Genomic DNA, 25,675 nt, shown 5'->3' with positions numbered 1-25,675 from the left:
GTTGAACAGTTCATACCTCAAGAGGACATACCAGTCCACAGAGGACGAATGAATCAATGAATGAACAAATGAATAGGCAGATGGACGCACAGCGAACAATTAGTAGTTCAAGCACCATTAACAGTAATGTATAATACAAGCTATAGTAGGATCACAAGGTAAGTGATGACGGTTGGAAGAGAGGGAACATTTCAGCCATCTGGAAGAGCAAGTGCAAAGGCATGTGTTCTGGCAAGGGCAAGAGTCCAGCATGGCTGCAGCCTTGGAACATGGAGGAGCTGGAACTGGGAGGCAAGGAATAGGCCATGGAGGAATTGGCTCTCCCTTTACTTCCTTTACTCTAACCAACGGAGCTCACCACCGAAGTGGAATCATCCAAGAGGCCAGAGAGCAAACCAGGCATGAGAATGTGTAAGCTTTGGAGAACCCCGTGAGTAATTCAAGAGAAGTCACGCTCCGGGTCTGAGGCCACGGTGAGAAGTCACAGGGAAACTACAAAAACCACCAGGACTGTAACCAAGTAGAACACACCCACACTGTGCTCCTGGGAAAGGGGCAGAGAGCAGAGGGGAGGGGATGCTAGGACCAGAAGGCAGGAGCTCCTCTCATGAAGAAGCTTAGAGCTCACATCTCCCAAACCTAGCAAACCAGGGCCACGTGGATTTCACAGTTGAGGCCTTCAGCTAGAGGACACATATATGCAGACATGCTCGTGCACAAACACCACAGTGAATCGTACGGAGAGACAAAAAGGGTCTGGCCCTCTTGGTTCTTGATGCTAACAGTAATGGAAGTGCTGCGCTTGCCCACTTCTGACTGTACCAAACAGCAAAAAATATAACGAAAAATAATCTCTTACTTTCCTTTTCAGCTGGCCTTGGCTGCTGCAACTGTTTGGTTTGGAGCAGCTGTGGCTGTGGGGAGGTGGTCCATCTCCGGTGCATCAAAAAAGTATGCCTGCAGGAGAAGGAAACCCATGAGGGCGGTTAAAACACAGTGATCTGCTCGAGTGTTCTAGTCTTCATGCCAATAGTATGTCTGGGCTCTCATGGCCCCTATGTTTCCCTCTGACACACTTGTCATCCGCTGAACTACAACCGACTCTGTTTCTGTCCATCTCACTTACTCTACCGTGACTAACTTTTTAAAATTTAGCCACTATTTATTGGGCACTTACTACATCTGACTTCATCTGCATAACAACCCCAGGGGAGTGCTATTGTTATCCTCATTTGACAAATGAGAAACTGAGGCTCAGGGAGGCTGCCATTCAATCATGTGCACATGGCCAATAAGTGGGAGAGTCGCGTCTTTTCTGACTCCAAGCTCCTCAGGCTCTTAATCACTACCTTACAGTCTCTCCTCCGGGGCAAAGACTGTGTCCTTCTTGTCCCTGTGCCACCAGCCTCTGACTCAGGGCCTGGCACACTATGTAAACAGCCAACACTTAATGAACTGAACTACGACAGATTGCTGCTAAACCCGCTGGCTCTTGGTAAAGACCTTCGAAAGAAAGCGCCAGGCAGGACTTACCTCATAATTCTTCAGGGTGAAAATGAAAGGTTTGATAAATGCTTTCAGTCAACATCTGCAATTTAACTGTCAAAAATCAGGAGGAGATAGAAGAGGGAAAAAACCAAGGAGGATATTCCGACCTGTCTCAAGGTCTGCAAATCTTGACTTTAGCCCAGTAAAATACCTGGGTTGTTCAAAGGAAAGGTGAATCTCTTAACAGATCAAGGATCACTGCACACTTGTGATCCCCCCTTGGAAGTAAGGGCACAGGGATTAAATGGATAAAAAGCCAAGTCAAGAACCATTTTGCCAGCGCTGCTCTCTATCAGCCAGAAGGGGGCACCAACATGACACACTAGAACTTTCCCCAACATACTCCTATTCTGTGTTAGCTCTTCAGCAATCCATTTCAAAGTTTCCAGCTACAGGGCGCCCCTAGTTTGTCACATTCCCTGAGCAATCCTATTAGCTCTAAAAGCCTTCCTCCCAGGGTCCCTTCTGGCACTTGTTTTCTGAGGCAGGGAAAGAATGGTCTCTAAATTAACGAGGGGACAGGGGACATGCTGCTATAGTGTTGGGCCCCTCCAGATATCGTGAAGGTGGAGCCACAAAGCCCTCATGAGGCAGGAACAGTACCTTTCTTCCAGGCTACCGGACGAAACCCTCATCAGAGGGAATGAGCCAAGAGGCCAGGTTCTAAACCTGGTTTTGCTAGTAACTCGCACAGTAACTCTGGACAAATCACTCCACCCATGAGTCTCAGTTTTCTAATCTGTGAAATGGAAGGATTGGAAAAAATGACCTCTAAGGTCAAAGTGTAATTCTACGGCTCATTAGTTCATCAATTCCACAAACACTTAGCAATAGCCACAGTTGTCATTCAGGGAGTGCCTACTGTGCATCAGGCGCATAGATCATTAACCTACTCGATAATCCTGTAATAGGCAATTTTATCCCCATTTTAAAGATGAGCAAGTGGCAAAGAGATTTTCCCAAAGCTACACAACCCTGTGTCTGAGGGCTTCAATCCGGTTGTGTCCGGCTCCAAAAACTATGTTCTTCTCTTCTCCAGTGCTGCCTGCAGTTTGGCACCTAACTTTATGCCCAGTCTAGATCAGACGAGATGGGCGTGTTCAGGGTGGTATGGCCGTAGACTATGTCCAGTCTAGGACGAGGCACTGTGGAGGCCTCCGGATGAAACATCAGGCTTTCTAGGAGTAGGGCTGGGAGTGTCCCCTGGCAGAGAGTTAGGGCACAGGACTGTCCACCATCAGCAGTAACCACGGCAAACGCAGGCTTGTACATCTCCAATCCACCAGTCGAGGACGCACCCTCTGGTGCTTCCTTAGTCCTCCCCACCTGGAGTGAGCGTCCACTACCAACTTAGCATACAACTGTGAGCCCTGAGGGGCCCTCGGCAGATAGAGGACTGTCAAACACTTTAGTACATTGAAGCTTTAAAACCCACAATCCGTGGGGCGCCTGTGTGGCGCAGTCGGTTAAGCGTCCGACTTCAGCCAGGTCACGATCTCGCGGTCCGTGAGTTCGAGCCCCGCGTCAGGCTCTGGGCTGATGGCTCAGAGCCTGGAGCCTGTTTCCGATTCCCTCTCTCTCTGCCCCTCCCCCGTTCATGCTCTGTCTCTCTGTCCCAAAAATAAATAAACGTTAAAACCCGCAATCCGTGCTTCCTGGGGCAGTGAGAAGCCAAGCTGTGTGGGTCAGCCAGTGCCCCTCCCCTGACAATTCTTCTCCCTTCTGCCCTTCCACTAATAATAATATCTGCCGTATTGTTCATACGGCATATTGTTCATACGGCATACAATATCTGCTTGTATTGTTCATGTTGCATGTATCATTCAGTCCTTACAACAGTAAAGATGTTCCTGCAGCTCCGTTTTCTAAGTGAGGAGGTAGGGGCCAGAGAGGGGAAATAACGAAAGCAGGGAGCGAAGGAGCTGGCACCAGACCCCATCTCCTAACTTCTGCTCCAACCTCTTGTACTGCACATCTCCAGAAGAGATAAGAGGAGGCCATCTCCAGCATGGAGAGCAAAACCCCAGGCACAGAGGGCCCCTGGCTAAACCCAATCATGGGATGGTTCCCTTCCACGAGGAGGAGAAAACTGCACCTCCCTCCAAGAGGGGGTCTACACCTGCAGTTCCCTCCCTGCTCCATCATCCAACGTGCCTGGCTCCTTGGACTCCCTAAGAAGTGAACAAGAAGAAGCCTTCTCTCCTGTCTCCTTCTCTCCTCCAACTTCCCAGCCAGGTGTATGATGGAAAAGGCATTCTGGAGAGAGGTGGGAAGATGCCAGTGAGAGGCACCAATGAAAGGGCCCTGTCTTTTGAGCTGTGTGACCTTGGGCCACTCTCACTGGGGCACTCAGGAGGAAGAGGTAGCAGAGTGGCCTTGGCAGCTTCAGATCACACAGGGCTCTCTTAGTACCTTCTTTACACCTGAAGAACCCTTCACGACACATGAAGGGCTCTCACGGCCATCTCCCTGAGTCTCACAAGAGCCCACAAAATATGAGTCTCCATGATAGAGGAGGAAGCCAGGGCTCTGAGAACGAAGTTACTCGCCTAGGCTCACAAAGCTAAGCCCAGTCCAGGGCTCTTTTTATTTCATTATAATGCTCTCTTCCAGCAAGTTCCGGAGCAGCAGGACGGGCAGGTAAATCCTAACTTCAGTGTCATTTACCCCCGGAAGGGAGTAACAGGCATGGGAGGTAAAAGACCCTGCCACCCACACCAAAGGAAATAGGTTCTCAGTAATATTACCATCACCACCACCTCCCTGCCCCCTCGTCTAATCTGCCACGCTCCTCTCTATTCTTTACAGAACTGAACAAGGCGGTGCTTCTTCTCTTGCTTCTTCTCTCCACCAACTCATCTAGGTATATGCGGGGAAATTTTCAAGAGAGACGTGGGGAGACACCAGTGAGAGGGCTACGGCGAGAAAGGACATTCTTCCTCCGCAGACAGAAAGGTCAAGAAAGGCCTCAGCAGCGTTACCCATTGTAACAATGGGTCAGCCCAGGGACTCCAAGTCCCCGAAATCAATGGTGTCACTCTGCCATGAGTCAGACCGATAGTCCTCTGTCTCAAAAATTTAAAGCTTAGACATGTAAACTGCACGTAAACCAGGTCCGTGTTTCAGAACTTGGCACTTTGTATGAGACTTTGTTCAATGATCAAGTATTGGGATCTTATTTATGACCCAGGTTGTCTACACAAAACTATCACAGATCAAATGGTGCCAAAGAAATATTTATTCCCACAGCTGTAAAACCCGGCCAAGGGTCTGGACACATGCAAAATGGGTATCTTCCTGTGGGCACATTCTTTCCTTCATTAGTGACCTTAACATTCTTGGACTCGGTGTTCTTTAAAAACCTGCTTCAGGCCTTGTTAAGGCCATGGGCAGCAATTTTTGTGTACAATGTGCACAAAAAGATATAAAATTGTGGTTTGTACAATGTACACAAAAGATATAAAACCGTGTTTCCTTAGGACCAAGGGAAAGGGACCTAATTTATGGGCATTTGTGGGACAAGTTCTATATTAACTGTTTTATATGTATTATTTTATTTTATCCTCAATACAACCCTTGGTGGCAGGAAATTTTATGCCCATGTTACCGATTAAGTCGTTCAGATTCAGAGAAGGTAGGTACCATGGCCCAGCTCACACAGCCAGTCAGTGACAGAGCTGGTCTTCAATCTGGACCTGCCTGAAAACCACATGTTCTCCCTAAAAAGACACCCAAATACACGAACCCAAAACCTCTTTTAAATGTTATTCACCTTAAAAATATCTCCCCTCTCCTAATTTGATTTCATGCTCAGACTTTCCACCTATGAAACTGGGAATTTCAAAACTCTTTCTAGGTATGTGCAGAAAAACTGCAAAGACATCCAAAGGTTGAACATCCCCCCCCCATCCCCGCCCCCCAACCTCTTACAGACACTCATCCACCCCGACTTCCTCTGGCCAGACTCCAAATCTTACCAAGTTTCAGAAATTAGGTAAAGCCAGAGATTACCATCAAATTCTCATCAATTTACCGCTTCTCATTTAGGACAGTCTATTCAAAACAATATTGATTTTATGGAGCCCATCTTAAAAGACCCGTTCGTTGTGAGTAACAGGTTGAGGTCTTTCAGCATTTGTATCTGAGGCACACAGGAAGATCACAGGAATGAGACCATACCAAGCAGCCCACAGAAAGCAGCGTGTGAAGCAACACAATTGTCACAATTGTGGCCAGTGCGATGCGCCGGTTATCCTCACGAACAGCTGGCCAAAATGTCATTGCCAAGACAGAGCCTGAGACACCCAGGGCAATCATGACTAGAATCCAACGAACAGCTTTCTGGGGGATAATCCACAGCACCTGAAAGAAGAGGAGGAAGGGGAGGGCTTTTTTGGAGGCATTTCGGAGAGGCATTTGTTCATTCCAGGCATGTGTGTTTGTAAAGGCCCCTGAGCCAATCAGCAGCTGGGCCCCCTGTGCCACTGTGGTTTCTCAGTACAGCTGGAGAAACACCCCAGCATGCAGACTGAGGCGAATGCTTTCAGAACAAAGGGCTCAAGATCCAGCAAAGGCACTTGGCTCCCTATCCCCATTCCCGCTGCACCTCTAAATTCAAATGGTATTCTTCAGGCGTGCCTCAGTGTCAGGCTAGAAATGATGATGCTGGCTGAATTTTCAACAACCCCGGGGCATCGCTCAGAATAAGTATAGTACTTACTGCTGTGGGGATATAAATGAAGAGCGAATATCCATAGACGCACACAATCTCCAAAAACGAGTAGGAAACGATGTTCATAACTTTGCTGTTTCTCCACATGAGGAAACCCCAGAGTGCGAGAGGAACCAGCCAAGCATAGGCATAGATGACCGTGGCCGCTATGGACACTGAGGATGACAGGACACAAGTTTTACCCCATCGTGCCTTTAATTACTATCAAAGCACTTCTAATACCTTACTGGACTTACTCCCTAGCATGTCTACCTGCTTCACTGGCTCATGGGATCGAGTCTTATTGGTCTCATAGTCCCTGCGCCTGGCACAGTACTGCCACAGAGCAAGCACTCTAAGGCGGTGCTGAATTGACGAAGATTTAGTACTGTCTTTGTGTGATGACCAGTGGTCTCTCATATGGTTTTTATAACTGGTTTAATAACAACAAACAGTACTGAACAACTGAATTATGCAACTGAAAGACTTCAGAGGGCCTCAATACAAGTGTTTAAACATACCAAGCATTTCAGTCAAAGGAAAGCCAACTATCCCCTTGGAAGAACACATCCTCTTTCCCAGTATAACAAGAGCTGACACTGATGTCTTGAGCAAATGTATTCAAATTCCCTGGGTGCAGATTAACTTGCTCTGCGTGCTATTTAGAGTGCCTGCTGTCCCTGAAATAGGGAGTTTCAGTTCATTGATGAATCGCTCGACAGATTCTTCACTTTTACTTTCTTCATTAAATAATTCTGTGTCTGTGGTAGCAATGCTACCGAGTGGCTCCTCAGAACAAGCAGTGTTCAGTCTATTACGGTCCAGGCCGCCGCCGCTGCCTCCTCCTCCTCCAGAAGATTCATTTTCCCTCCTCTGGAGTGGAGGACCATAAAGTGTGGCTAAGCCCATGGCACCAGCCCTTCCTACGGGAAAATCAGTAAGTAATGCACTTAACGCTCTTGGCAAGCACAAAGGCACCCCAAGCAATTGTAGTCAGACTCTGGTTAAGACATGTGATTGGCCAAAACGTTTTCAGCTCCCAGAGGAGATTTTTCATATTGGGAACTAATAGCCAAATATAATTCTCCTGCTATACTGCCTTTTTTTTTTTTTTTTTTTTTTAAATAGCTAAATGAAGGGGAAGGGAAGTACCTATATACCTACAGCCATCCACTGGGTGTCAGGCATTTCACTCAGTATTTTATTGAGGCAACACTGTGTAACAGTCAAGGTCACAGACTCTGCATGTGGACTCCAAGAGTTCTAATCCTAGCTCTGCCACTTATAGCTAAGTAACTCTGGAGGGTGAATTACTTAACTTTCCTGCCTTAGTTTCCTCATGGGAATTATCATAGCATATACTACCTTCTAAGATTACTAGGAGAATTAGGGGCTCTTGGGTGGCTCAATCAGTTAAGTGTCCAACTCTTGATTTCGGCTCAGGCCATATGATCTCATGGTTCGTGAGATTGAGCCCCCACTCCAGGCTCCACACTGACAGCACGGAGCCCATCTGGGATTCTCTCTCTCTCCCTCTCTCTTTGACCCTTCCCAGCTTGCATGTGTGCATGCTCTTTCACACTCTCTCTCTCTCTTGCTCTCGCTCTCTCTCAAAATAAATAAACTTAAAAAAATCACTAGAAGAATTAAATGAGTAAAAACAAATATAACACTGATTGATAAATAAATGCTTATTCAAGAATTAGCTTTTCATATCATTAACTGATATGTAAATACATTATTTCACATAATCTACATCTTCATTTTAGAGATGAGGAAATAGGATCAGAGAAGTTAAGTGGTTTGGTCAAGGTCAAATAATTAACAAGTGGTGGAAGCAGGATCTGACCCTGAATGTGTGGATGTATACTCTTCACATAAAATGGAAAAGTGTTTATTGACAGAGTCAACGATTCATCCCATGACTCCCTTATACTGTCCAACCAAGGAGGATAAGAAAAGATAAAAACTCTGCTGAGTTTCCAGGCCCTCAGGCAGGGTAATTCACTCCTTCTTTTCTGTTAATGTACCTACAAATATCTCTGATATAGAAATTAACACATACCATTTACAGCAATATTCATTTACCTGACTTTCTTTACTTAACCATTGAACAACTTGAAGGCAGGGTCTATATCTCATGATGAACATTTACTGAGTTAAACTCAAACCAGGATCATTTGACAAATGGGGCTGGAAATGAATCAGGTCTGACTCTATGAAAATGGTCATGGAGGGTAGAAGGAAGGATACGCGGAGACACATACACACACGGAAGGAACTACATATCTCTCTATACACACATATATGTGTACGTGTATGAACTCTTTTTTGTACAAGGCACTATTCCAACCTCTTTACAAACACCAACTCTGTGTTCTTACAATGGCCCTATAACATAGGTATTATTATTCCCATTTCACTGATAAGGAATCCGAGGTCAAGAGAGATGAAATAACTTGCCCAACAAGTAGAAGCTAATGAGTGATGGAAATGGAACTTGAAGCCAGTGGCCTGGTTCCAGAGACTGTGCCCTTACACAGTCTGTATATAGCCTCTCATAGGACAGCAGGCAGGCAGGGGGGTGGGGGGCGAGGAGGACAGAACTGAGCAAGTGGCACACATCAATATCCTATAAAGCCAAACTTCCTCATTTTGGGGTGGCCTACAAGTCCCTAAAAAGCTGTTGGTTGGTTGGTTGGTTGGTTGGTATAATTATCCAAGACTGCCACAAGAAAGAAAGTTTTCAAAACAATGTCATCCACAAGCCCATCGCTAGGACAAACTCATTTCTACATTCTCCCTTCTAGACCCTGACCATTTGCAGACTTCCCTCTAACAGAGTAGCTAACAGCAAAGGCATAATTTTGGATTATCAGTTTTCCACATGGTTCTAAGTGTTTCATAATTAGTGGCTACAGACCCAGCTAGTTGAGTCACCATGACTTAAATAACAATGCCCCTATTGTTTCCAACATCTGGGTAATACAAATAATGCTACAATGGAGACTTTCATGCACACTGCTTTTTACTTACTTTGCACATTTTGCTTTGAATAAGTTCCAATTGCTATTTGGCCTTGCTTTACAGCTTTCCAGAAGATACGTGGATTCACAATAATTGTGAATGTACTCAATGCCAATGAATTGTACACTTTAAAAGGTAAAATGGTAAATTTTAAGTTATGTATATGTTACCATCATAAAAAAAGACTATGTCAATTTACATAGATGGGTGGTAAATGCTGAGGTGATAAGGGTGTTTGAATCCTTTAATACAAAAAAGCAGGGGCTGCAGCACCTAGAGACAGGGGCCCAAGAGCTCACCAAAAGGAATGCATGGTAACAAATTGAAAGCATTCCAAATGAGTCAAGCTATTCACCAACCTTTTCGGAATTCGGGCACATAATGGTATGTCTTCTCTCCCAGATGGATTAAGAAGTTGGAAAGATTCCCACTAATTGCTATGGCAAAGACCAATGTGGCACATATCCAAAAGGGGCCTGCAAAGAAAACCAGAAAATTCAGACAAAAAAATGAAGCACCAGCTTATAGACTCTTACAGAATAATTTGTTATCTCCCTCGCCCTATTCATATAAGCAAGGGAAAATGAATTTTAGATGCAATCAATATTCATCTAATGGGAATTTTCTTTCATAAAAGGTAAACACACAATTCAGCAATTAGGTGCATTAAAGACAGGGGAGACTGGAATGAAAAGGCCAAAATACCTTCTACAATTAGCTGAATAAAGACACTAATTTGTTTATAGCTTCTTTTATTAGAGGATGTCAAAAAACTCATGGACATTTTGTTAAATCTTCACCATCAGGATATAGGAAGCAAAGGTTACTTCCCTTATCTAAGTGCCAAATGTTAATTAATGCCAGAGAAAAATAACTTAAATCAGACAGGTCCTTCTGCAGTCTAAACGGAAGAGTAGTGCAAGCAGAACACTTTAGGGAAGAATTCATTTAATCTACCAGTTTGTCATGGTTGTATGTGTGCATGCAATGTGTTTAAGACTTTTCTTTTTAATGAGAAAGCAATACATGCACACAGTTCAGTGTTCAAAAGAGAACGAAAGGCAGGCAGGAGAAAAGTAAATTCCTTTAAAATAGAGAAAAGTAAATTCCTTCTCTCTCTGTTCCCTGGCTCTATACATTTTTTCTCCCCAGAGCTCGCAGCCATAACCAGTTTCTGGTGAATCCTGCCAGAGATTTCTATATACATATAAACAAATGCACATTTTGTGTGTGTGCATGTTTATATAATGATAACGTGTAGATATATAGATAGATATCTATATCCATTTAGCCTTGCTTTACAGCTTTCCAGAAGATACGTGGATTCACAATAATTGTGAATGTACTCAATGCCAATGAATTGTACACTTTAAAAGGTAAAATGGTAAATTTTAAGTTATGTATGTGTGTGTGTGTGTGTGTGTGTGTGTGTGTGTGTGTATATATATATATATATATATATATATATATATATATCTTATTCCATACTTTACGATTTTCACTTTAATATATCCTAGGGATTCTACCATAGCTGTTCATAAAAATCAACTTATTCTACGGGGCACCTGGGTGGCTCAGTCGGTTAAGTGTGCGACTTGGGCTCAGGTCATGATCTTGAGGTTGACGGGTTCAAGCCCCGCGTTGGGCTCTGTGCTGACAGCTCAGAGCCTGGAGCCTGCTTCAGACTCTGTGTCTTCCTTGCTCTCGGCCCCTCCCCCGTTCATGCTCTCTCTCTCTCTCTCTCTCTCTCTCTTTCTCTCTCTTTCTCAAAAAAAATAAATAAACATTTTAAAAAATCAGCTTATTCTACTTTCAGTGATTATCAACTATTCCACTGAGTGAATGAGTACACTATGCTTTGCAAATCCCTTTCTCCATTTCACTTGATTTCATGAACACCACCCTTGCTTCTCCTTATCTAGAAAAAGTACTACAAAAGTAGAACAAAGAACATTTTTAAATTGAGATATTCCTAATAAATTTTATGAATTTAATGTTTCGATGTCACCAATACTTTGCAACACCTTTTAGCATAACTGCAGGCACCGTGACGTATCACAAAACTCAGAAAATTACTGTGTCGCAGGAGATGACTAGCAGAAATGGGTTAGCACTTCTCAAAGCCAAGCTGGCTCCTGAAGGTGGGAAAGAGAGCCCAAGCAATCAACTGGGATACTCCAAAGAATCACCACTATTGGCTTTCCACATACTGCTCTTGACTCATCAGCCTGCAAGCCCTCTGCTACCACCAAGGACAAGTTCACTGTATTATTCTGAATACCAACCATATAAAAGATGCAACAGACAAGGCCAAAAAAAAAAAAAAATTCCTACAGTTTAATGATTACAAAATTGCCAAAAGCTTTGTTGAAAAAATGAACAAAAGTGACCATGTGTTGTCAACGGGCTGAGACCATGCAAGCATATGACCACAAGTGGCCAAAATATTATAGAACCTATAACTAGAAAGCAGAGGGGGTGCCTGGGTGGCTCCATCGGTGAAGCAACCGACTCTTGATTTCAGCTCAGGTCATGATCTCACGGTCTGGAACTGAGCTCCATGTCAGGTTCTGTGCTGACAGAGCAGATTATTTGTAAGAACCCACTGTTCTCTAGACCCTGGGCCAGGTGCGAGGGATATAGTGACACACAACAGACGTAGTCGCTGAGTCCTGTGCCCGAAGGCAAACAGGAAGCTCGGATTCCAGAGACACACAACCACCTACTCATCACAGGGCCTGCCAGGTTGCTTTATACACCTTCTCTTTCCCTCTTTCCTGCCAACTTCTACTCTTATTATGGGGTGGGGTGGGAAGGAGTCTTAATTTAGTTTGTATTATGCATTGTTATATTATAAAATATTTCTAACATACAGAAAAGTACGAAGAATGATACAACAAACACTGGTGTACCCGTCATGCTACTTTTTCAAATCCTTCTAATGGGGTCACACTACTCACATCCTTCAAAAACGTGCCTTTCTTCATTTATCCTTATTCTGACAGTTAGCCACATTGATGCTCATAGATCTCATTCATTCTTAAAAACTACAGCATTCTGTGTATGAATACACCACAATTTACTTATTTCTTCACCTGCTGATGAATATTTTGCTTGTTTCCAAATATTTGCTATTACAAGCACTGTTGCCACAATGAATAATATTCTTCTATATGTCTTCTTTTATATTTGTGTGTTTCTCTTAGACCATACAGTGCAACTGCCAATTTGTAGGGCACGAGAATGTTCCAATGGCTCCCATTCGTGCACCACTTACATACCCACTAGACACATATTAGTTCCCATTGCTGCACAATCTTGACAACTCTTGGTATCAATGTTTCTGAAAATCTGACTTAAGGGTATGTCATTCCTCTGCTCAAACCCTCCAATGGCTTCTCACTCAAGTAAAAGCTGAAGTCCTCACTGTGACCAAGATGCTACACAACTTACCCCACCATGTTGTCTCTCCGTCCTCATCTCCTAGGCTCCCTTCTTCCCTCTGGCCCAGTCACACTAGTCTGCCGTTCTCTGAGCATACCAAGCAAATTCCTGCCTCAGGGCCTTTGTGTTTGTTGTGCTCACTGCTTCAGATGCCTTCCCTTAGATATCTACATGAATTGCTCCCAATTCCTCCAGGCCTTTACTCAAAATTCACCTCTTAAAAATTTTTTAAATTTCAAATTCACCCACCTACACAAGTATTTCCTGTCCTTTAAAATTTTCACCTTGGCATTTATCATTAGCATACTATATATCTGACTTATTTTACTTATCATAAAGCTCAGTAGATTCTAAACTGCCTCAGAGCAAGGATTTTTGTTTTTCTCACTACTATACCTCCAGTGCCTGCAATAGTTTAGTGCTCAATACTTGTTGAATTAATTGAATGAACGAATGAAGACAAGTCAATTTGTATGTTTGCTAAAATGAGCATAATATAATCTCTTGTTTTTATTTCCTTGACTACAGGTGGGGCTAAGTATCTTTTCATATATTTGTTAGCCATTTGGGTTTCCTTTTCTGTGAATTGCTCATTTTCCTCTAAAACTTATAACTGGTTTTATTCTTATAAATGGTAGGAGTTCTAAAGATATTCTTGCTTTTAATCCTTTGTTGCTAATGAGAATTGCAAATATTATCTCCGGTCTGTAGTTTACTTATTTATTTACTTTGTTTATGTTTATTTTGTGGTATAGAAAATTTTTTTTCCTTTTTTTAAAGTTTATTTATTTAGGGGGTGCGTGAGTGGCTCAGTCAGTTAAGCATCTGACTTCGGCTCAGGTCATGATCTCACAGTCCGTGAGTTCGAGCTCCACGTCGGGCTCTGTGCTGACAGCTCAGAGCCTGAAGCCTGCTTCGAATTCTGTGTCTCCTCTCTCTGCCCTTCCCCTCTCACTCTATGTCTCTCTCTCCCTCATAAATAAACATTAAAAAACTTTGTAGTTAAAAAAAAAGTTTATTTATTTATTTTGAGAGAGACAGAAAGAGAGAACGTGCCCACCAGCGGGAGAGGCGCAAAGAGAGAGGGAGACAGAGAATCCCAAGGAAGATTCTCTCTCCACACTGTCAGTGCAGAGCCTGAAGCAGGGCTCGATTCCACAAATCATAAGATCGTGACCTGAGCTGAAATCAAGAGTCAAACACTTAACCAACTGAATCACTCAGGCTCCCCCAGTAATTTTGTATTTCAGTTTAAATGCAATCAAATTCATCAGTCTCACCCTCTGATTCTGCAGACTGGCACTTCTGTCATCTTTTCCCCGACCACCTTCCTCCAATCTCCCCCACAAGGCCCAGTCCTCTCCACTATCAAACACTTTACCTATATAGTACCTCTTTTTTTTCTTTAACCATGTCTGTGAGCTCATGAGGCTAACAGTGTTGTGGAAAGAAGCAAACTTGGGGTTCAAATCCTGGTTTTATCAGGAGAGGCAGCATAACAGAGTAATAAAGAATATGGATTATGAGCTGTGGTGCTGATCTGAAAACTGTGCTCAGCTATACGATCTTAGGCACAATGCATTACATCTGAGTAACTCGGTGTCCTTATTCATACAACGGGGATAATAATAGTAACTACCTCATAAAGTTCGGGTTGTTATGAGGATTAAGTGAGTTAATATAGGTTCTTCCCCGATAACGGGGCCACATAATAAGCACCGCGTACATTTGCTAGTGTCATTTTCTATGCTAACTCTGTGACTATGGGCAAGCTATCCTCCCCAAACTTCCATTTTCTCTTTTGTGAGGTAAGCCTACCTCGGGGTGTGGGATATAAAACTATAAAACAGTGACACAGTGCTGAGCTCTTGGCACTTGTGAGGCACTCGGCACATGTTAGTTCTATCATTTCTTTCTTCCTGGCAGTGGAGACTGACTTTATCTTTGCATCCTCAGCCTGTAGCACGAAATAAGGTGCTCAAAAATTGTTTGCGTGCTTACTCTGTGCCAGGCCTCCACCAGGCACTGATGACATAAATCACTCAGACACATAGCCTGTCTCTCAAGATCTCAGGCTAGAAGAATAAACAAGAGAGCGAGGAGGAGAAACTGCCTTGGCAACATTTAGATGAGAGGCATGGGCCAAGGCAGTGCTTTGCACATGGCGCTCCCTGGCGCTCCGGGCATTCCGCCGGCATCTGGATGGAACTTTCAGTGCTGCCAGATAGAGGAGCTATAGAGAAGGGACCCTCTCCCCAGCCTCCCCCACAGTGGTTCCACTTTCACTGGTTCCAACTATTGGACCTCCATGCTAGCTGATGAAAAGGTTCTGTAGCTTAAAACCACCAGGCGAACAGAGTATGGGCTTCACGTAACATCAAACTAGTTCTGGCTCTTGCTTTTTCAGTTTGACAACTCTCGGCCCTGGTTTCCTCACAAGGAAAAGAGGGCTAACCACACTTAATATAGAGTCTTGTTGAAAGAATTAAAGTGTATGCAGTCATCAGCACACAATAGATCCTCATGAATTCCTTCTCCTCTTATGATCAACATATGTACAAAATATGTAACATATTACTCTAATGCTTTTTCAGGATCGAGCATACACATCACTGAGCCTCACTGAGAGTCAGCTTCCTTGTTTGAGAAAGGGAGAGAAGAATACCTACCCCCAAGGGGGCTGCAAGAATTACACGTGCCCGCGTCCAGTCTTTTGTAGCGCATCTGCACAAAGGAAGCACCCAGAACCGCTGGCTCGCTTCTCCTTTCAAACACGGAAGGCCACGGCTATAGGAGCCCTTTCCCTTCAGGAGTACCAGCTGGGCCTCTGACCTCTCCTCAGACAGCATGGAGGTCAGGAATGGCAGTCACCCCCTGGCCCATCCCTCTTACAGACTTCCAGTGCTGCTGATTGAATTCCCAGGGGAGCCAGCTCATCTGAGGGCAGACCTGGGACTCAGCACAGCAATGAGTAAGTATGAGAGCACCTTCTCCACACTGATCCCCACCCTCAGATCCTCTCAAGTTAAAATCAACAATCTCCTTTTGGACAAAGTGACTTAATTCGTCTCAGGTTTGCAGTGTCATTTGAAGACGTTCAAAGGACATGCCCATTACTTGTAATCACAGCATTCATATAACACAGAATTGCATTTTCCCCAAAATTGTTTGTAAAGGCTGTCACTGATGTCCAGAAGAGTTGAGTGAAATGTTGTATGCCCCACCAACAGTGCACTTCTCCAACCTTTCAGGCAACGCTCACGCGCACCTGAATTCAACTGGTACGTGGTAAAGAATCCAAACAGCTCTACACATACCGTAAAGATCTGGATTGCTGCGGATATATAACCTCACAAAGTTTTTTCCTGGTATTGGCAAAAGGGACCCCTTTATTCTGTCAAAGACCTGGAAAACAACATAGCAGTAAGTCTCCTGAAGATTTCTTACAGCTTTCGTGAAGATTTCTTACAGCTTTCATGATGATATTTTCAAATGCGAATGATCCTTTATTTTTGTAAGACCATAGCCAGTCATAAAAGCGTTCGCATCATGTGATTGTTTAACCACAAAAGACACAAGTCTCCACTACGTGTAAAAGGAAAGGTGAAACGGGTTTACAAACCTGGTAAGTGTCTACGTCAAAGAATGTCTGATAGTATTCAAATGTCCAGAAGGGGGAGCTTTTCTTCTGGCCAGCAAGTAACTGTCAGAGGTGAAATAAAACATAATGAACACAGAAGTAATGTCCTTATATCAGCGATGCAGACAGGGGGCTAATCTAATGGAAAATCAAGATGCATCAGAGACCAAGCTCTTTTGCATTCATGAACTTTACAACAGCCTTGCCCAACTCAGCCTGATAGAAAACAAGCGTGTGAAGTCAGACCAAAAGGTTTCAATTCCTGGTCCCTCCACCAGGGGGAGACTTTGTCAAATCACTAGACTTTGTTCTCCAAAAATTACAGCCAACAAGATCCACTTCATAGGATTATAGGAAGGATTAGATCGATTATATATAATATGTATCAGGTACAATAACACATATACGCATTTTTACACACACAAACATATACGCACAGAAGGCAGTCAGTGTCAGATCTTCTACTCCCCTGCCTCCTCAAGATTCTTACCACTATCCCCACCTCAACTCTCAAAAATCTGATACACTGATTCACTCTAACATGCTGAAAACTTAAAATATACTCCCCTGACAAAAAAACCCCACAAAACTCCAATTTATGAGCAGCACACACGGGGCTCATCTATCCCAACAGCGCAGCTATTTGACAACAGAACGCAGACCCCTTGCCGGGAACTACGACTGCCACTTCAGATATTTCATAAGGATTCGTACAGTGAAAGGTACGGATGGACTAGCTGGAGCTTTGCAGGACAAGGGACAGGTTTTTTTTGTCCATTGAAAGGAGAATTTCTCCACAATTAAAGTTGTCTAATAGTGGCAATGCTGCTTTGCACGGTAACAAATAGCCTCCAGAAAGGGGTATCCAAGTGCTGTCTTTCCCACCTACCACAGACAGCATTAGTATCTTGGGAGGGAAGGTGACATACAGGAGACTGAAGGTTCTTTCGAACTCTAGCATTAGAAGATATTGAACTCCAGAGACCCATGTTCTATAAGCTAGGACAAGGGATTCAGTGCCTATCATAGAATATTGGTAACTTCTTCCCAATTCCCAGACAAATTAAGATGATGGATAGAATGTTTTCAATTTTAAGATTTTTCTCCCCCCTCATACATTACTCAAACTTTTGACACCCGCTGTTGCTCAGTGTGATGGTTAATTTCGTGTGTCAACTTATCTAGGTCAAACATTATTCTGGATGTTTCTGTGAGGGTGTTTTCGGATAAGCTTTAACATTTAAATTGGGGGGCTTTCGGGGCACCTGGGTAGCACCGTTGGTTAAGGGTCCAACTTCGGCTCAGATTATTATCTCATGGTTTGTGGGTTCGAGCCCCATGTTGGGCTCTGTGATGACAGCCCAGAGCCTGGAGCCTGCCTCGGATTCTGTGTCTCCCTCTCTCTCTGTCCCTCCACTGCTGGTGTTCAGTCTCTCTCCGACTCTCAAAAATACATACACGTTAAGAAATTTTTTTTTTTTTTTTTAATTTGTGGCTTTCTGAGTAAAGCAGATTGCCCTCCATAATGTGGCTGGGCCACAGCCAATCAGGTGAAGGCCCAAAGAGAACAAAAGGCCGACCTCCCTGAGCAAGAGGGACTGCTCCAGCAGACTGCCTTTGGCCTTCATCTGCAACACCAGCTCTTCCTGGATCTACAGCAGAATGCCTTTGGCCTCAAACTCCAATTCCTTCCTGGGTCTCAGTCTGCCAGCCACTTCCAGCAGATTTTGGACTCGCCAAGCATCCACAATCACGTGAACCAATTTTTAAAAATAAACCTCTTTCTCTATATGTACACATCCTATTGGTTCTAGCGCTCTGGAGCACGCTAACTAATTGTGTGTTCCAGGGCAGCTTATTTAAACTTTGCGCCTCACATTTCTCCTTTGTAAAATGAGGGTAAGAACAGTTCCTGGTATACAGAGTTGTTTTGAGGGTTAAATGAGATGATCCAAGTAAGGAACTTCAAATGGTGTCTGGCAGCTATGAAACACGGAATAAACATTAGCTATTGTCATGATAATGATGGCGATAGTCAACACATTATTTTCGTATATTTCAGATGAGGAAACCTGGTCTTAGGGAAGTTCAAGTACCTTACTCAAGACCACATAGCTGTTACTACTGGCTGGGCCAGAATTCAAAGTTAGGCTCCTAGTCTAAGCTCTCGCCACAGTGTCTAGCATATATGGGTATTTAATTTAGCACAAGCTTCGGTGCTTATTGTGATGGCTCACGGAGTTCCAGAAAGATCACCCGGCACCCTAGAGCTCTGTTACTTAATGAGCCTGTGAACTCAATGCTGTAAACTGGGTGCTCCTCTAGGGCATCACAGTCATGACTGCATTTATAAAATATGGATAGAAATACTATTTTTCTGGAACACACTACCAGTGCACGTGGAGATAAATCTTTGTGACCAAAAACAGCCACCTGCTATTCACCGTCCAACCAAATGCAGAAACCTAGAAGTCTCGATAAAATCTTTGCTCTCTATCCCTTACCCCTTCTCCACAAAGCCCAACTGAGCCCACCCCCTAACCACCTGTGTCCGGCTGTGGTTCAGGCTTCCAGCCTAGACCACTGCCACGGTCTCCCACTGGCCTCCGCTCCTTCCAGTTTCTACCCCACAAGGCCACCATACCTTTATCTTTAAACTCTCTAGCTAAATATCATCTAAAATCTTTCAGTAGCTCCTGATAGCTTTCAGAGCACAATTCCTACTCATTTGGTTGAGTCCTTGCCGAGCCGTGTAGCCTCACCTCCTGTCTTCACCTGTATTTTGCTCTAATGTACGTGAAGATGGGAAACATGCTGTGTGTGCCACGTTCTTTCGTGCCGCTTTGGCTCTGCTGAAACGGTTGCCTTTGCCTAGATCACCCTTCCCTGCCTTCTTCCCTTGGCCACCTCCTACCCTTGTGCCAGGACTCAGTTCAAGTGTCACTACCTGCACAAAGCCCCCGCTCTGCCCCCACAACCCCGGTGTCCCCTCCACCAGCACGCTCCCTGTGGGTAACAATGGCCTGCGTGCCTGTCTGTCTCCCCCCGAGGCAGAGGCCACGTGTGATCCACCTTTGGGCTGCCACTGCCTGGCACTCTTCGTGGCACACGGGAGACAGTGAATAAATGCATGAAGAAGCTTTTAAAAAAATTAAAAGGACAACTCAAAGACAAGTTCGAACCTCAGTTTTGTCAGAGTCATCGTTTCCCAGCAACTCATCATCCTCTTCTCCCCCGGAGCCTCTTGGGAGTCCTGCTTGATGCGTCGGGCTTTCACCAGGACCCTCAATACTTATCGTGGTGGCACCTGGGTTTTCTGCTGCAGTAGCGGCCGCGTTACCAAATTCTGAAAGCAATTAGAGCACGAGGGCATCAAAGACCTTACCCACATTGGAAATGCTATACTTTTAATCTAAAGACAAGCTGTTTCAACCCCAGCTTTGCTATAGACCCTATTTGATATAAATGGCAAAAGGCTCTGAAAAAAAACCTCATCTAGACATCAGGCTGACTTAGAAAAGGAGTTACAAAGACAATAGAATTTGGAGTCAGACCTGGATTTTAGTCCTGGCTCACCCACTTACTAACTGTAAGAGCCTGAGTAAGTAACTCAACCTCTGCATGCCTCAGTATTCTCATCTACACAATGGGGAGAATAACATCTACGTTAGAGAATTGGGGGAAAGTCAGGAATGTTACCTAAGTAAAGTCCTTAGCAGAGTGGCTGGCCCACCGCAAGTACCCAATCCATACCTGTCTTCTTTGATTCAAGTTCAAAAAATTTTAATGGAAGTTATTTTTTCCAAGAAGTCCAATGTAATCACTATAGGGAATATAGGGTCAAAAATGAGAGTAGAAAGCATGGAATAAAAATCACTCTTAGTCCTACCACATCAAGGCAAACACTAATAATTTTTTATATGTTTCCTTTTCTCCATATAGTGACTCTCTAAGATTCATGCCAGTGATGATCATTCATTCACTGAACACATATTTACTGCATGCCTACAATGCGCCAAGTACTGATGTGATACTATACAATTTTGTATCCTGCTCTGTCAACTGGAGATTATAGAAAAATGATTTTTTCATTTTATATCAGTCTATAATAACCATTTTCATAACTATGTAATATTCCATCAGCTGGGAGGTGGAGGGAGTAGGAGAGAGAGACTGTAAGTTGGGTGTTTATGGTGTTTCCAACTTTTCATTATAAAAATAACACTTGTGGGGCGCCTGGGTGGCTCAGTCGGTTAAGCGTCCGGCTTCAGCTCAGGTCATGATCTCACGGTCCGTGAGTTCAAGCCCCACGTCGGGCTCTGGGCTGATGGCTCAGAGCCTGGAGCCTGCTTCCAATTCTGTGTCTCCCTCTCTCTCTGCCCCTCCCCCGTTCATGCTGTGTCTCTGTCTCAAAAATAAATAAACTTAAAAAAAAAATTAAAAAAAAAATAACACTTGTAAGGAGTGTCTGCAAAGAAAAAGCTTTTGAGTTATTATCTCTGAACACCTATCAGTGCAATTACCAGGTCAAAGGGTTAGTTAAGACTAATGCTCTATGACCTTGGGCAAATAACACTATATCTCTGAGTCTCTGTTTCTAAAATGTAGGTAATTGGGGCACCTGGGTGGCTCAGTCGGTTAAGTATCCGACTCTTGATTTCGGCTCACGTCATGATCTCACCGTTAGTGAGTTCAAGCCCCATATCAGGCTCTGGGCAGGCAGTGTTGAGCCTGCTTGCAATTCTCTCTCTCTCCCTCTCTCGCTGTCCCTCCCTCACTTGCACTCTCTCTCTCTTTCAAAAATAAATAAATAAATTTTAAAAATAAAAATAAATAAAACGTAGGTAACACCTATCTTACGGAGAGATTTTGAGGATGATATGATATAATAATAAATATTGTCATAGCTATCATTTATTGATGGAACAGGACACTAACATTTAAAAAGATGATCACGGGGCGCCCGGGGGGCTCAGTCAGTTAAGTGTCTAACTTCAGCTCAGGTCATGATCTCACGGTTCATGAGTTTGAGCCCCATGTCGGGCTCTGTGCTGACAGCTCAGAGCCTGGAGTCTGCTTTGGATTCTGTGCCTCCCTCTCTCTCTGCCCCACCCCTTCTTGCGCTCTGTCTCTCAAAAATGAATAAACGTTAATATATATATATTTATTTAATATATATATTTAAAAAGATGATCACAACTGAGGGAATCAGAGGAAGATACACTTTTCTCATATTTAAAAAATTTTTTTAATGTTTATTCATTTTTGAGAGAGAGACAGAGTGTGAGTGGGGGAGGGGCAGAGAGGGGGACACAGAATCCGAAGCAGGCTCCAGAATCCGAGCTGTCAGCACAGAGCCTGACGGGGGGGCTCGAACTCACAGACCGCGAGATCATGACCTGAGCTGAAGTCAGACACTTAACCGAATGAGCCACCCAGGTACCCCAAGTCTCATATTTAAAAAGCAGTAGTTCAGCAGGCAGAAGGGCATACCAGAAGGAGGAACAGAGGATCACTTTAGAAGTACAATGGCCAGGGGCACCTGGATGGCTCAGTCAGTTGAATGTCTGATTTTGGCTCAGGTCATGATCTCGCGGTTCGTGAGTTCAAGCCCCGTCAGGCTCTGTGCTGACAGCTTGGAGCCTGGAGCCTGCTTCAGATTCTGTGTCTCCCTCTCTCTTTGCCCTTCCCCTGCTCACGCTCTGTCTTACTCTCTCTAAAAAATAAATAAGCATAAAAAAAAAAAAAAGAAGTACAGAGGCCAAAGATGTTCAAAGGAGGATGATAACTTGTCTATTTGACAGGCTTAGGAAAGGCTTCTTGAAGATGCCACCTGAGAAGGATGGTCAGATGTGGTGGGGATGGCATCGCGCACAAAGGGCATGGGATGAGCAAAAACCAGAAGATGGAAGATGTGTCCCCTATCTGAGAAACAGCAGGTAGCATGGTTTGATTGGAACGCAGCATGTGTGTACCTCTCACAGGATCACTTGACCACACATTCTGCTCCATATGAGTTACTGGTGTCCATCACAGCTCCCTGAGGACAAGACTGGCATGTTCTTCATTTCCACCATCATCTTCTCTACTTTTACGTGCTGGCATATCCTATGCTATGTGTGGCCTCTGATCCTTTCCTGACACAATGTCTTCCACCTGACGAGTCCCAATCTCCACTTTCTCACCTGAACTCCCATCTTCCTCAGGAAAGCCTTCCATGACCCCCGTAGCATCCTACATTCTGTTCTAAAGAGCAAAGTCCTTAACAAGGTCTGCAATGTCCTCTGTGATTTGGCACCTGCCTCCTCTCTAACCTCACCTTGTGTTCATCTCCCCCCCCCCACCCCCCGCACCGCCAACCCCGAACCATCTGTGCTCTGCACATTAGCTTTCTTTCAATTACCTGGGAAAAAAGTCAAACAAACTTCCTCCCCCCTTGGGTACTCTGCATATGCTGTTCTCGACATTGTACTTTCCTACACTGTACTCAGAAAGGATGGCCAAAGAGGGCCTCTCGAACGAAGTGAGATTTGAACAGAGTGAGGGAGCAAGCTATGTGGCTATCTGGAGAAAAAATTCCCAAATAGCACAAAAGCCCTAAGCTGTGAGTGTACTTGGTGTCTAGGAGGGACAGTGACAGGCCCATGTGGGTAGGGCAGAGAGAGAAAGGACAAGAGTAGCAGGAGAGATCAGAGGGAGTGGAGGGCAGGATCATGTACGGCCTCCAAACACAGAAAAGGCTCTGGCTTTCATACCTAGTGAGATGGGAGCCATTGGAAGGTTCCGAAAGAATGACATGATCTGACTTAGTTTTAAAGGACCACTCGTTGCAAAATACAGACTGTAAGGGGGCAACGGAGGAAGCAGGAAGACTAGAAGGAAGGTAAGGGCTATAGTTCATATGAGAGGTGATGGTGACCTTGAGCACGGTGAGGGAGAGGTAGTAGTGAGGAGAGGTGGTCAGATGCTGAATGTACGTTGAAGATGGAGTTGACAGTATTTGCTGAGGAGGTGGTTTCTCTTTAAACATCTTCTCTCTTCCTCAGATAGCAGTGAGATAGCACTGGCTGTGAAGCCAGGCTGCCTGGGTTCAAACCCTGCTTTACCACTTGTTATGTGGCCTTAGGCAAATTACTTCATTTTTCTCTGCCTCGGTTTCCTCACTGGTAAAACAGGGAGAATAAATATTTCATAAAGTTAACATGAAGATTAGATGAGCTAATATTTGGAAAGCACGTAAACTAGGGCCTGACGTATAGTAAGTGCTGTGCAAGTGTTTATAAGACAAATAAGCATTCGACAGTCCCTAGTCTAGGTTAGATTCTAGGCTGTGAGTGATGAACTGTTCCTCCAACATTTTCATAGTCTGTGGATATATATGTAAGTGATCATTTATCAAATTAATGTCTCCCTCAACAGACTGAAAGCTACATTAGGGAGTGAACTGTCACTCCTCTGTCCCTGGTAACTGGAACAACTGCCTGGCTCATAGTCACATTCATGAGATACTTATTGATTCAGTGAAGGAATGACCTGATCACATTTCATCATAATTAGCTTTTTACACTTTTATCTACTCCAGCAGAGGAAAAAACACCTCCTTTATCTTTTTATCTCCTGCATCTAGTAAGTTCTAAGCACAAAGTAAATGTTCAGTAAATATTTGTTGAACTAAGGCAGTAACTCTATAGCTATTTTGTAATCACAGTATTAAATTAATGACGTTACCAATCTGGGGACATCTGGGGTGGCTCAGTCAGTTAAGTGTTGGACTTCGGCTTAGGTCATGATCTCATGGTTAGTGGGTTCAAGCCCCACACTGGGCTCTGTGCTGACAACTCAGAGCCTGGAGCCTGCTTCAGATTCTGTGTCTCCCTCTCTCTCTCTGCCCCTCCCCTGCTTGTGTTCTCTCTCTCTCTCTGTCTCTCTCTCTCTCTCTCTCAAAAATAAATAAATAAACTTAAAAAACATCTTTAAAAAAATGACGTTACCAATCTGAAGGGCTATTCGGCAAAAAAGGACAACTGATGTGGACAAACAGAAAAACCTGGATGTGGCCAACATACTTGTACCAAGATGCTTGAAATAATCTTCTTAAATATATATGACAGTATATCAATGAGAACCCATTGCTGTGACTGTGGAAACACTGATCATAGAAGGTGGGCCCCCAACAGATGTACCTTCAAACTGCAAATCACCTACAGCTGCCATCCAGCCAGCGGGTCTTCTCCCAATTATTAAGAAGAAATTTTGCAGAGGTCTAAAAAGGAAAAATAAATAAACTTCATAAGATACCAGAATAAAATATACGCAAACAAATCTTGTTTCAGCATTAGAAATGGTACTATTTTCCTTGCCTCCTTCTTTGGTAGGGTGAGACAGGTCTGTATAAAGATAACCACTTAGCAACAGATATAAAGAAACTAACCCTAAGGGGTCCAAAGGTTCCATCCAATCTCACTCACTCTGTGGGTGTTTAAGGACCAGGTGCAGCCTGGAAATGTAAGGGTGAGGAAGGGGAGGCTGAAGTTTGAGAGGTGGCTATGAGGGCAGTCAAGAGCAAAGACAGTTCAGCCTAGCCAGTGGTTAAGGGCACAGGCTCTGGGGTCAAACAGACCTGGGTTTGATTCCCGATTCTGCTTGTCCTCGCTGTATGACTGCAAGCTCCTCGGGGCCTCAGTTTTCTCATCTGTAAAATGGGTTCATAATGGTACCTACTCGCACGATGCTGGGGACCATTAAATGAGACAGTGAGTGTAAGGCGCTTAGTGCACAGCCGAGCAATTAGTAGGCGTTGGAGTGACGGCGACCCTGCAGCCTGGGATACCCGAAGCCCCGGCAGGCCTGGGCAACAGCTGCCCAAAAAGCAAAGGCAGGGTTGTAGGGGTAGGATCTGGGCCGAAGCGGCCCGGCGGGCAGGAGATAGCGGGCCTCTCGCGTCCCGGGCTCTCCCCGCAGTCCCGGCCGCCTCACCTCGAGGGGCTCGGCGTCCAGCTGGTCCGGGGGGGAGACTCCAACCTCAGTAGTACCAGGCAGGTTCAGGTCCAGTCGAGTTGCCGGAAGCCGGAGATCCGGGGGGGCGGAACTTCTCCACCTCCTCCGGGCAGAGCCCCGCCTCCTTAAAGAGACCGAAGCGTTGCTTCCGAGACTGGGCAGCCGCGGCCTCCAGAGCCGGCTCCTAGCCCCGCCCCTGCGAGGCGGAGACTCGTGTTCTTAAAGAGACAGGCGCAGCCCGGAGCGGTGGTGGGCGTGGAGTGGGGGGAGGAGAAGGGGAGGCACAAAGAATTCTCTAGCTTGTGGGG

The 25,675-nt window shown here is 44.6% G+C and overlaps 1 protein-coding gene across 4 annotated transcripts in view; it reads right to left on the bottom strand.

Moving 5' to 3' along the window:
- YIPF1 (Yip1 domain family member 1) overlaps positions 1-25,457 on the bottom strand; it is a 37,313-nt gene extending 11,856 nt beyond the window's left edge. For 3 of the 4 annotated variants that reach the window (XM_047873793.1, XM_047873796.1, XM_047873795.1), the window contains exons 1-9: positions 25,347-25,457; positions 24,554-24,633; positions 19,553-19,716; positions 16,353-16,433; positions 16,048-16,135; positions 9,646-9,762; positions 6,269-6,435; positions 5,728-5,910; positions 860-957 (exon numbers count right to left, since the gene is read on the bottom strand). In XM_047873793.1, the coding sequence (XP_047729749.1) occupies positions 868-957; positions 5,728-5,910; positions 6,269-6,435; positions 9,646-9,762; positions 16,048-16,135; positions 16,353-16,433; positions 19,553-19,716; positions 24,554-24,584 (921 nt within the window). In that variant the 5' untranslated portion in view covers positions 24,585-24,633; positions 25,347-25,457 and the 3' untranslated portion in view covers positions 860-867. Of the gene's footprint in view, positions 1-859; positions 958-5,727; positions 5,911-6,268; positions 6,436-9,645; positions 9,763-16,047; positions 16,136-16,352; positions 16,434-19,552; positions 19,717-24,553; positions 24,634-24,990; positions 25,063-25,346 lie in introns of all 4 variants that reach the window. The other variant, XM_047873794.1, reaches the window with a different exon arrangement.
- Between the last annotated feature and the right edge of the window lie 218 nt (positions 25,458-25,675).

The sequence above is a fragment of the Prionailurus viverrinus genome, chromosome C1 (assembly GCF_022837055.1).
Source record: "Prionailurus viverrinus isolate Anna chromosome C1, UM_Priviv_1.0, whole genome shotgun sequence".
Lineage (NCBI taxonomy): Eukaryota > Metazoa > Chordata > Mammalia > Carnivora > Felidae > Prionailurus > Prionailurus viverrinus.
The sequence above is the reverse complement of the archived record's forward strand: the minus strand, read 5'-3'. Positions and strand labels throughout refer to the sequence as shown.